The sequence below is a fragment of the Catharus ustulatus genome, chromosome 6 (genome assembly GCF_009819885.2).
Source record: "Catharus ustulatus isolate bCatUst1 chromosome 6, bCatUst1.pri.v2, whole genome shotgun sequence".
Taxonomy (NCBI): Eukaryota; Metazoa; Chordata; class Aves; order Passeriformes; family Turdidae; genus Catharus; species Catharus ustulatus.
In genome coordinates this window covers 56113656-56126167 of record NC_046226.1, presented here as the reverse complement: position 1 = coordinate 56126167, position 12512 = coordinate 56113656, and the positions used below count along the sequence as shown (strand labels likewise).

General features: G+C 38.1%; 1 protein-coding gene across 9 annotated transcripts in view; it reads left to right on the top strand.

Moving 5' to 3' along the window:
• Positions 1-12512, top strand: part of PPFIA1 (PTPRF interacting protein alpha 1) — a 54304-nt gene that overhangs the window by 28724 nt on the left and 13068 nt on the right. For 5 of the 9 annotated variants that reach the window (XM_033062011.2, XM_033062007.2, XM_033062004.2 and 2 more), the window contains 9 exons: positions 719-781; positions 1755-1834; positions 2072-2204; positions 2911-3134; positions 3278-3509; positions 5964-5993; positions 6705-6856; positions 7446-7618; positions 7745-7838. In XM_033062011.2, coding sequence (XP_032917902.1) covers positions 719-781; positions 1755-1834; positions 2072-2204; positions 2911-3134; positions 3278-3509; positions 5964-5993; positions 6705-6856; positions 7446-7618; positions 7745-7838 — 1181 coding nt within the window. The remainder of the gene's footprint in view (positions 1-718; positions 782-1754; positions 1835-2071; positions 2205-2910; positions 3135-3277; positions 3510-5963; positions 5994-6704; positions 6857-7445; positions 7619-7744; positions 7839-12512) is intronic. The other 4 variants (XM_033062005.2, XM_033062010.2, XM_033062009.2 and 1 more) reach the window with 2 other exon arrangements.

The following is a 12512-nucleotide window of genomic DNA, read 5'->3' as shown; positions in this document are numbered from 1 at the left end:
GGTCTTGGATTAAAATATATTTGGTTTCTTTTACTAGAGGGTGAAATGACCATCTGGGGAAATGTTTCAGGAAAAGCTGGATGTCCTTGGTTTTAAAGTGGTGGCAATAAAATGCTTTGGAATGCATGGGGTGTTTCCAGACTCTTACTGAACGTTTGCTTCCTCTTGCACTCATGCATAATCCTTGAAGAATAGATGATGTCTGAGGGTTGATTCTGACTCCCTCTTATTGTCCAAACCATAACTACATTTGCAAATAATGAGGAAAATCTACTTTTCTGTAGTTAACAGCTTCTAGAAAAGTGTTCTTGTTGAGGCTTCCAGCTCATTCTTTTATGCTAAGTTGGGAAGAAACACGCATGTAACATTTTAAGACTGTGTTTTGATCACATGGTCTTTCTTCAATTACTTTGAATTATTCTGTAATTATTCTCTTTTTTCACTAGTTAGACTGTGAAATGGAGCTTTAACAGGCTGCTACTGTTGCTAAAGATTTATGGAACCAGTACTATTACTAAATCCATTATTTAAAGGGCTGTACACCTGGAAGGGTAAACCTTCAACTATAATCAAAGTGAAATGATGGAAACAGTCAAGGATCTGTAATATAAGATGCATTTGTGTAGTGTTGACTGGATTTTTTTTAATACTCCTTGTGGTTGTAGTTTAAAAGTGTAAAGCTTATGAGTGACTTAATTTGTGATGCCTTTAATTTCAGAATTCACTTCTGCGAGAAATTGAAAATGCAAAAAAACAAATAGAAGAACTTCAGCATGAAAAGGTAGACTGCATTTCTGAAATATTATCTTGGAACTTAATTGCTGCCTTCTACATAGCAGTATCAGGTTTAAATTACTCATAAAACTTAACATTTCCTGCTCTGTTTAAGAGAAATGAGCTGCTGTTGCTTATTTTATGGTATTGTGTGCCACAGTTTTGGAGGATTTTATAGGTAATACATAACCTTTAATCCAAGATTTAACACACTCTTGAATATCTGAAGTGCCTGGATATGTTGGCAATTGGCCAAAGTTTGGAGATTATGTAGAATTTTTATACTGTTGTACATATGACCTTGAACAGCAAAACCAAATGAAAAATAATTTTATTGTTGGGCATTTTTCCATAAGATTTCAACTCAAGCATTGAATATTACAAAAATGTTTACAGTTGCACATACATTAAGTTTTAAGAACTGGGGAGCAGAGGGAGAAATATTTCTTGGACTTGGCTGCTCCTTGGTAATAGCAGCTGTCTGGTGTTCTTGCTTGTCTTGGAAATGACAAAGTCCCTCCTTACAGATGTTCATTATCAACCACTTTTTATTTTATTTAGGCTTTCGTTGTTTTCTCATTAATTTTGTTTTTCGGCTGGTAAATGCAGGGTTTCTAGAGCTTGTAAAATGTCTAAGTTAAAAGTGAATGCTTTTAGATCCTTTTGTGCAGAGAGCTAGACAAATCTTATTGTTTCTTATCATCACTTAGTTATAATAAACTTAGTAGCATGTGAACTAATAGCTGATTTAAAATAAATGTTGTCATACTAGATTCAGGGTAGAGAGGTAACAAAATTATTCCAGAATGCCCTTTAGTGACAGTGCTGTATTGTGTATAGCAAAAACAATGTTTAAATAGCTGAAGGGTATATCTTAAAATGTGTTATTTCCAAGTTTCAGGGAAATAAGATAAAAAACCTGTTAGTTTATAAATTTTTTTCAAAAAGCATATTGTATGTTTTTCTATTTATTTTTCCAGGATCAACTGGTATTAAATGTTGATGCACTAAGGGCTGAAAATGACCAAGTGAGGCTCAGAGCCACAACACTTCATCATAGGTACCAGCAGTAGTTTTGCTTTTTTCCTATTTTCTTTGTCACTTTGCTAAATACAATTTTGTATATTATAAACTATAATATTTTAATCATAGCTATAAAATTCATTTTTATAGAGCATATGAAGCAATGTTTATTCTGCTTAAAAACAAATGGCAGTGGTGGGACAAGAGGAATCCCTTGGGTGACTTTTGTTTCTTTCTCCCTTTGTAAGGCTGAAATGTTTGTTTTGTGTTGCAGCAGACCAGATTTCAGATTCCCTGTGCCATCCTCCTCTGTGGGGGACACTCACACTGACTCCTACAGCACCTCCTCCGTGCTGAGGCGGCCCCAGAAGGGGCGTCTGGCTGCTCTCAGGGATGAGCCCTCAAAGGTGAGGAGGGAAAATACAAATAACAGTGGGGACAGCAAAACAGATCTGTTTAGTGAGGCTGATCAGCTGCAAGGAGGTTTTTGAGTTGGGAGGACGTGGCAGTAAACTCCTGGATTTTATAGATGCTGTGTTACCAACTCATGAACAGCTGTTGGTCCTTTTAATTGTTAGCAAATAGTTGCAAGATTATGGTTTGGAACTGCAATTTTGTTTTGTTGGGTTGGGGTTTTTTAAAATTTTTATGTGTTTGCGGTTTTTTTAAACTTTTAGGCTTTGTTTTTAAATTTTGATAAACCTGTAAAGTACAATTTGAAAGAGTCTTACTTTTGTGTCTGTACTCTAACATGTTACCGTTCTGCAAGCAATTTCCATTTCCTCTCAGGACATGAGTGCTCATTACCTAAAACTGATTCCATTGTTCCCATGGAATTGATAACAAAATTCTACTGTAATTAAAAGCATATATCACCAAAACATGTGGTATTACAATTGACTCAATGAGCCTATTCTGCATCTTGCAGTTAAATGAAATTTAAAGTTTCTTACATTATAGCCTTTTTAAAAAACATTTCTCTAAACATTGTCTTGATGGATGCATTCAGCATGTAAGTGGACTTACATAAATTATTTTAAACATCTTGATAAGCAGTAGAGATGTCATGTTCCCATTTGAGCTTGGATTTATTTCTTTAATGGATTCTTGTAGGTTCAGACCCTGAATGAGCAGGATTGGGAGAGGGCTCAGCAAGCCAGCGTGTTGGCAAATGTGGCACAAGCGTTTGAGAGTGATGTGGATGCGTCTGATGTGGAGGATGACAGGGAGACCATTTTCAGCTCAGTTGATCTGCTGTCACCAAGTGGCCAGGCTGATGCTCAGACTTTGGCCATAATGCTGCAGGAACAGTTGGATGCAATCAACAAAGAGATCAGGTACAGCCTGTTAGCTGCAGAGCTTTTAATAAAAACACGTTGGGAAACGGTAATTTTTCCATGTTTTCCTGCCGAGTGCCGCTTCTCTCAATGCACGGTACTTGTTGGAATGCCCCGTTTCTCTGAGGCTGTTTTTCCCTCAGACTGATACAGGAGGAGAAGGAGAACACGGAGCAGCGCGCGGAGGAGATCGAGAGCCGCGTGGGCAGCGGCAGCCTGGAGGCGCACGGCCGGTTCCGCTCGCTGGGCTCCATTCCCCCCGCGTACGGCGGGGCCCTGGCCGGCTCCTCCCCGCCTGGCAGCGGCCGCTCCACGCCCCAGCGAGTCCCGCACAGCCCGGCCAGGGAGGTGGACAGGCTGGGCATCATGACCCTGGTGGGTACCCGCGGCTCCCTGGCGAGAGCGTTGCTGTTCTCTAGGAAATGGCCGGTTTGGTTGCCCCTTCCTCTCCTGCTTACTCAGCTGTATTTTTCCTTCCTCTAGGTTTTTCTACTGCTTCCTTTCAACTTCTATAAAAAGTGTAAGATACATAATGATTAGGAAAAACGTTCAGAGCTCAAGTCTATTATTTGGTCAACATCTCGTGCCTAAGTATTTATTCCTTCTGTTGTCATGGTCTTTCTTCAGACTCCTTTCTAGAAGAAATAATGTTTTCTTTTCAACTGGTTTCTCCCTCTGCTTTAGACTTTATTTTTATCAGTCCACTATAACACTAAACACTCAGCTAAAAAGCCATTTGCATATTAATCTTGAAGATTGGGAAGGTATCACTGCTGTTTGAATATTAATAAGTGTTGGTGTCCTGTTTTAGGCTATTAAAGCCTAACAGGTAAACTAAATATCTGTTAGACCTTGTAGGCGATAAAGTAGTTTATCCTTAGGAGTTCAGAGAGTAGAGAAAGATGTTTTCCTTCTTTTGACATTCCTATGACTGCTTGGGATGATTAATCCTTCTAGGAGCTACTTTATGCATGTAAACACATCTGTGAAATTAAGACACAAATTTCCCCCTTTCTGGATTTTACATAAACATTAAATAAAATGAACAGTTAAAACCAAATATTTCAGCTAAGTAATTTTGCTGACTTTTTAAAATGAATGTGTACATATACCAAAAAGTCTATTTTTTTCATAAACGGGAATAAGTTTTCCTTCTTTGAATTAAAATAAAAATCATTGTACTGGCTCTAGCCATATATCCAGGGTCAGTCTTCCAGAAAAAGCCTATCAAAATTCTGATTGTGGAGTGCTCTATCTTCTAACATTTCACAATAATTAGTTACGCTAAATACTTATCATGTAGAAAAACATATACAAATTTAAGTAGCTCTTTCCCCCAAAACTAGATCAGGAGAATGTGTCTTGTCTGAAATCCAATGCAATTGAAGAAAAGTGAACTGTAATTAAGTTCACTTGAGATTCTAACTGTGCATCAAAGTCACTTGATCTGGTGTTCGCAGTTGTATTTGATGTGCTTTGTACCTGGCAACTGATCAGTGAAAGCTTGAAATCAAGAATTAGAGAACAAGAGCTTTCTAGAAACATTAGGAAGAGCTATCAGGCATTATTAGACTGAATTCTGCTGTGTCTTCTGCTTGTTTTAATAGAGAGTTGCATTAGTTTTTGATCATGTAGGCAAATTAGCTTAATGCCAGTGGTTATGCAGCTCACTCAGTTGAAATCCCCTCATGATTAAAAAGCATCAATATGATAAATGGTGAAGCCTACAGCTCCCTTGAGCAGCCCTTGTGGGCAGTTTATTCCATGTGGTGAACATTTTAATTTTTATGCTCATCAGATTTAATGGATGAAAGATCCAGTAATGGTAAAATGAGTCTGCAGTGCTTTGTCAAGAACTTGGAGGAACTAGATCATCTTTAAAGGTCCCTTCTATGATTCAGTGAACTAATGATTTATTAATATAGTACTCTACGGTCAGATTGAACGAAACTTTCCATATTAATGCTGCAAAATTTACATGTATTCTAAATCAAAAACAATTAAAAGTTATCCTTTGTGGGAGGGAAACAACATCCCTTCCCCCATCCCACTTCAAAAGGGACCAACTTTATTTTTGGTTGCAGCCTTTTTAAATAATGAGAGCTATTAAACAAATTATCTAAATTTAACTTTTGTCAGCATCAGTCTGAATAAGCTGTTTGTGTAACTCCTTGCTCTGTGCACTGGCAGAGGTGAGCGCTCCCCGGGGAGTGAGGTACAGTGGATGGAGGACAAAATAAAAGTGGTGGTGAGTTCCTGCTCAAACATTCCAGCACTTGAAAGCTGTAAAAAGAGCAGAATCCTGTTACTGTATAGAAATGGGCTATTGGTGGCACTCTGACGTTGTTAAAGTCTTGGCTGCTTTTCGTGCAGCATAGGAAACAGCTGCAGGAATCCCTGGGTTGTGAAGAGAGACAAGTGCAGATGATTTATTAAGGCTGCTGTGGCTGACCTGGAGGTTCAAGGCAGGTCCTCACCTTTTCAAAGCAGTACCTTGCACCCCCACACACTTTCTTGGGGTTTTTTTGCTGCACATATTTTGTGCTAATTTCCTGACGGTCCCAATACACTCAAGCATCTCTGGTACTTTGGTAGATAACCAACTCCAAGTGGTTTTTTTTTTTTTTCCTTTTCCTCACTTCAGGGATATATTTAAGTGATCTGTGGTTTAAAGAGTACTTCACACCCAGTATCTCTCTGTGCCATTGTTGTAATTGTTGTTTATATTCTCCCTAAGGTGTTTTGTCTGTACTAGTTGTCTCAGTCTGTGCTGCAGTTTACAATGAATACAGCTTTTCCAAATTTCTTTTCTTTGCATGCATCTGTCAGCCTAGTGATTTAAGGAAACACCGTAGAAAGGTAAAAATCTTTAGTTTATTTCATGGTGTGCCCCTTCATCTCCCTCCCTGTCCCCAAACTCATTAGTAGATAACAGCAACATAAAGCATTTGCAGGGTAGCTCTGATTAAAACAAGATTTTAGTTTATCATTTTAGCCTAAGTGTGGGTTTGTTTTGTGGGTTTTTGTGTTTGCCTGTTTTTGCTGGTGTGGAGGACTTGTGCTGCTTTGTGTTTGCAACCACTGCTTTGCAGGCTTTATGCATCAGTGCTTAATTTTAAAAGCTGTCACTGCACACACAAATAAGTTATTCTTTCCGCTACTCAAACTTTTGGAGGCACAGGTGTGTAGAAACTGACTTCAGAGTCAATCTTGCTAATAATTCTTTGCACAGATCTCTTTTGTTTTTCTGTCTTTGCAGTTGCTTAAACTGAGGACAGGTATATTGAATTTATGGCACTGAAGGCATTACTTCAGTTCTTAGCCCTATAAATGAATAAAAGATAAGTGCTACCTTCTTCATTCAGTAGCTAAGACTGAATTTAGTAGTTTATCACTGAAGGTAACAAGAAATTCATAAAGAAATCAAGGGAAAATAGGCAACTGCAGAATAAGGGCAAGAGTGATCCTTCAACACAGAAATAAGATTCTTCCTTTCACTATTTTGTGGAGTGTTAGTATTGCCTTCATGTTTTGGCATTGACCCTGAAGTTTTCCTGCCTTTTCCATCAGTCTCCAGCCTCCAGAGAAGAGGTACGAGATGACAAAACCACCATAAAATGTGAGACATCACCACCTTCTTCACCTCGGTCTTTGCGTCTGGATAGAGTTCAGAAAGGAGCTCTGCACACAGTGAGCCATGAAGATATCAGGGACATTAGGAAGTAAGTAATTGGGAGTCACTCAGACCTACCAGGAATTCAGTGTTCCACAGCATCAGAATAAAGCCCCAAACTGCAGAGCTGTTCAGCCTGTAGAATTTTAGTCTGAGTGTTACTACAAGGTGTTTCTCAAAAGTCAGGAGTGTGAACACATAAATGGGTTACTGTGTTACATAAACATTAAGAATGTAGATTTTACTAATGGTTAGAAATGATTTCATGGGAATTCTTTTGTTACTCAAAATCTGCATCAAGTTTGCTTCATGCTTGAGATATGAGAAATGTAACTCTTAACTCTTCAAGCTGTAATTTAGCTATAAAATTGAGAAATAACTTGTGAAATTGCCATCACTTTGATTGACAGATACTCTTTTCAAAGTACCTAAGTATCTGAGATGGATTCCACTCAAGTATTTCAAATTTTTTCAGCCCCTTTCAGTCAGGAACTTGTGCTGTCAACATTACATAACTCATAAAAGCTGGAATTCAATGTCATTAGTGAGTTACTGAACTTTAACTTGCACAGAACCCTGAACTTATCTCTGGTGAATTTGTTGTACACGACCTCCTTCATGACTTTTTTTTGGTACAGTTCAACAGGTTCACAAGATGGGCAAACAAGTAATCCTAGTAGCAGTAACAGCAGCCAAGATTCCCTTCACAAAGCCCCCAAAAAGAAGGGGATCAAATCCTCTATTGGCCGCTTGTTTGGCAAGAAGGAAAAGGGACGACCTGGACAAGGAAGCAAGGAAGCTCTGGGACAAGGTTTGTTTGCCTTTTCTTACACAGTGAGAGAGATGACCTTGGGGGTTTGGTTTTACATATTCCTGATAAGTTATATCACAAAGGATTAAATTGAGAGTGACTTGAGTTTGGGTTTTTTTTTTGTAGGTGGCATGGGAGAAGCAGATGGTTCCTCTCAGGATGCATTAGGTCTCAGCAAACTTGGAGGTCAGGCTGAGAAAAACAGGAAAATGCAGAAAAAGTAAGTTATCAAATATTTGTAATCCTGTGTTATTTATGTATTACTTTGTTTAAAAATGCTGTGGTTTTATTTTTTAGTTTGGTTTTGGGGTATTTTTGCCTAATATGGTTCTATGGCTAATAAACCTCTGTAGATCTATTTTTTTTTTTACTGTTTTTCCAGAACATTAATAGCAGCATAGGTCATGGTATGTTTGAAAGGAAAGTAAGCTGAAAACTTACAATTGAACTGCTGTAATGAAGAAATTTGGAGATAGAAATGGAGCCTTACCAAATTTCCCCTGAATTCATTATATTTCATACCTGCTTTGGGAGGTATTAAATATAATAAATTATAAATGCCTTTAATTCAAATGGGAGATCTCCAAAAGTTGCCCTTAGCTGTTCCTTGTTCCAGAATGTGGAGGAATTGATAGAAGGGGAGCACAAGATCTGTGTGCAGACATCCTTGTGTATGAATTTACTGTCTCCTTTCTCTGTCCCTTTGTGTTGCAGCTGCTGGCAGCTTCTGTCTTCCCTAATTTTTTCACTTCTGTTTAAGATTGTCTGCTGAAATCTTTTTCTTTGCACCATATAGCCCTGCTTCTTCAATTTTTAAAAATCAATTGTAACTATCCCTTTTTTATGGCACCTTGTATGCAGTTACGTTTTTCTAGTCATGAGAATTTTTTTACTCTGTCCCAGATGATCTTTAGTTTACTGCTCACCTTTGGAGTGTCTGTTTGTATGCTTTGTTGTTTCCAGACTAGGAACAGATGAAGCAAAGACTAATCATAGGTGAAGACCAGATATTGCTACTGGTAGAAATCCCAACTTGATGCTTATATGGGAATACAGGAAACACTCATATTTATATAAGTAGGATCAGGCATTCCTTGCATTTTTCCCCCAATGCTGAACCATATACTTTAAACTTCTGCTGCTTCTGTTCTGTTCAGCTGTCAAAAAACTGATGAAGATCAGACTTTCCTTGCCTTCTGAAGACAGACAGTAAACGTTGAAAAGAAAGAGTGCTAATTTTTCCTTTGAGAGGGATTTCTTGTAGTACCTAAGTTCTATTAACTAATATGAATAATGCCCAGTGGCTGCTAATGAAAACCAGCAGTGTGTTAGTTTGAAAAGTCAGAATGGAATGTGGGTTTGTTTGGATAACAGAAGGCTCAGCTGTTTTTCTTCAGACTGCTGCTCTGAAGGCAATCATATATTATTATGATCTGGTATTTTCCCTTTTCTACAGTGCTTTAAAGTCATACCACATCTTGGTTGAATAAATAGTTTTAGTCTGGTTATATCTAAAGAGTGGTAAGGTCTGTTCTTTGAGCCATATAGGTATTTCTCAATACCAGCCACAAGTTTCATTCTTAAGTGAAACAATCCGTATTGTCTTGCTTTAAGAAATGCAAGAAGTGCAGTTGCAGATAAATCATGGCTTTTCTTGTAAACATTCTGCTTTTCAAAAATTTGCTGGTATTACTTAAAGCATAATTTATGGCTGCATGTTGCAGATTACTTAAAAGGCAGCTGTCTCTTTTAAACAAATGAAAACTTTTAGTTTGGAATTGCCTTCCCTAGCTCTTCCAAAGCCCCACTCCATCGCTTCCACAGCCCCTTTTGGTACTGGAAGGGGCTCTAAGGTCTCCCTGGAGCCTTCTGTTCTCTGCCACTTAATGAAATTCATGCAGTTTAGATCTATCATTTGAAAAAAAAACAAGTAAGATGCTGTCATGCAACTGTTCAGAATCCTGAGGGGTGTTCTGAACATGTGAAGCAATATTATCACAAGGGGTCAAAGATCCCTTGCTGCCTACTTGAGATGTTCCTTATCAAAAATGAGGAAGTGGTAAAGCTGCTCTGAATTGCTTTTCACTCTGATATTGGAGGAGGGTGGGTTAAAACACATTTTGACTGACTACTTACAAGACCTTGTATTTAGCAAAAAGAATTCCAGCTACCTGAATGCTTGGAACAACAAGAGCTCATTCTATTTATAGCTGTCTCCAATCCCTATTTGCTCATTTATCTTTGATTTCTGCTTGCATGTACACAAACAGGCTGAGGGGAGCGTTCAGTGTCTGCTAACAAAAACCTATTTATAGTTACAGAATTAAATTACAGTACGCATTATTTGTCTGTTTTGATATGCATTTGAGTTCAATTTAATCCTAGTTTTATGTTTGTCCTTCATTGTTTCATTTTCCTTTTGTCTACCATTTGATGTGATAGTGCAAAATCAGGGTAAGTTTGTATTTATTTTAATATAGGATTGTTGTGTGAGTATGATAAAACTCATTTGGATTTTTTAGCAATATATTAAAACCTCTATCCTTTCTTCAAAAAAGTATGATCATGAAAGGAAATACTAGATTCAAAAGAATGTATTATGAAAATGTGTTGCTGAAATAAATCCAGTGTCACCTAGTTCAGTGTGAAAGCTAGTTCGGTGTCTTAATTTGCATGGTGGAGCTTTTATAGTGGAAATATTCAACCCTCTTAGATTAGTTTTGTAATCTGGGATTTGCAAGTTGTTTAGCAATAGTAGGTATTTGTGTTTCCAAGGTAGATGTGTTTCTGTAAAAGTGTTGTTTGGTGTTTAGTAAACCTTAGTCACTTATAGTGCTGTGCTCATCTCTTGTGTGAGCTGTGATAGTGACAGTGTTTGCCACAATTGTTTGTGCTTTTCTGTGTCAGCACAACCAACTTAGTACTGTATTCATCAAAAAGGAAGGCAACCCTAAATTTAAGATAACTCTCACACACCAAACACTTACTACATCCCTGAACATAAGGATATTAACTATCCCCTGATGCTCTGCCTATTTCCATCTCATGTTTTACAAGTATTGCTTCTCAGTTTTTACACCCTGAAGCTCTGTCACTTCATTAGTATCACTCTCTTCCCCAAACTGTAGTGTTGAATGTGTTCTGAACTTTTTCCAAATCAGTCCTCTTCAGTTCCATCCAACAAATCTGGGATACAATATTCCCCTCTGGCTATGAGCTCTGCATGTATCCATTCCTATGCTGTCTTAATCCAGTGACAAAGTGAGGTGGGGTGAGCATGTGCTCTCTTGCCAAGAGCCCTTCTGAACACAGATAGTTCACATGGTCTCTGAAGGGTCCTGTGCACTCTCTGCTGCATCAGGCACCACCTGCAGCTTTGACATCATTTCTCACTCCCTGTGACCACGGCTTTTGTCCTCCCCAGCTACTGTGAGATACCTCTGGAATGTGTTTAACAACAAGCCTTGCCCCGTTGCAACAGCATGTTTGGGCTCCTGTTCCAAGGGAAGCTCAGCCAGGCTTTTTATTAAGTCTCCAAACATCTCTCCCTTGGTTTTGTCACCTAGGAGTTATTCCAGTAACCAACTACTCTTTTGGTACTCTTTTATCCTTCACAGGGCCAGGTTTATACCACCTGTTAACTGCTGATACCACTGCAATATTTTTTCCTCACAAAGATTGTAGAGTTTGCACCGATTTCCTGACTGGTTTAATGGTTGGGCTGTGAGACTCAGTTGGCCTGGTAGTTGTGATCTTTCAGGGATCTGATCATATTTTACTGGAATGCAGTAAGTGTCTTGGTGGAGTTCAAAGGGAATAGTGGGAAAAGAGAAGTTATAGGCAAAAAACATCAATGCATCATTTGCAGATGAAACAGCAGCTCTTCCGAATTCTTCCTATGAGATATTTTGTGTCTGGGCTACATCTTGAACTTTGAAGTTAAGGATTTCATGTGCAAGCAAGTTTATCTCTTACTGCATATGAACAAATTCTGCAATTAATTTTCCACTTCATGGTTGCTTTCCTCTTTGGATCTGTTGAATAATTTCTGCGTAAAGTAATCTCATAAACACTTTTTTCTTTGTTTCTATTTTTATGTGTTTTCCTCCATCGCACAATTATCTTCTGCCTACAATACCATCATGAGTTTCAAGTTGGGCATCATAACCTCTCCTTAAATTTTTGATGTATTCTACTCCCAAGGATTCACTGTTTCATTGTTACCATGAAGTATGCAATAAGACTTATACAACAACCAGAAGTGACACTGTTATTTTCAGAACTCCACACAATACAACCACCAAAAAGGAAGGCATAGGCACCAATCTGGAAGCTAAAGTACTTGGAAAAAACTTTGTGTTCCTTTCTGGCAAATACAGTATTAAGCACTTTATTCTGTTCTTACCAAACAGTGTTTCATATGATCTTATTAACTTATTTTTCTATTTTTTAAATCATTAAACAACAAAGAGAAGCAGAACTAAATGTATTCAGGGCTAATTAATTGTGGAATGAATGTAATGTGTTCCACAGTAGCAGGGAAATAGCTGATCCTTTATTCCCAGTTTAGAAATGTATGCATCTTTCTAAAGTGTACAAATATGTCTAAGCTTTTACAGTCTTCTTTGGTAGTGAAATTCAACAGTTGAGCTGCTGACTGCTGAGCACTGTTCCACCTTAATGGATGGATCCCAAAGTGGTACCCAGAATGATTATTTGTAACCAGTTGTCTGGCAGTGCCTTCCCTTATCCCATTCCTGGGAAGTACATTTAATCAGGACAAATTACTGGGAGGTGCTTCCAGAGCAATAGGAATTTATTGGCATGGAGGTGGAGAAGTGCTATCTATTAATAAAGCAGTTGTTAGTACATTTATTGCTTCATTGATTGCTTT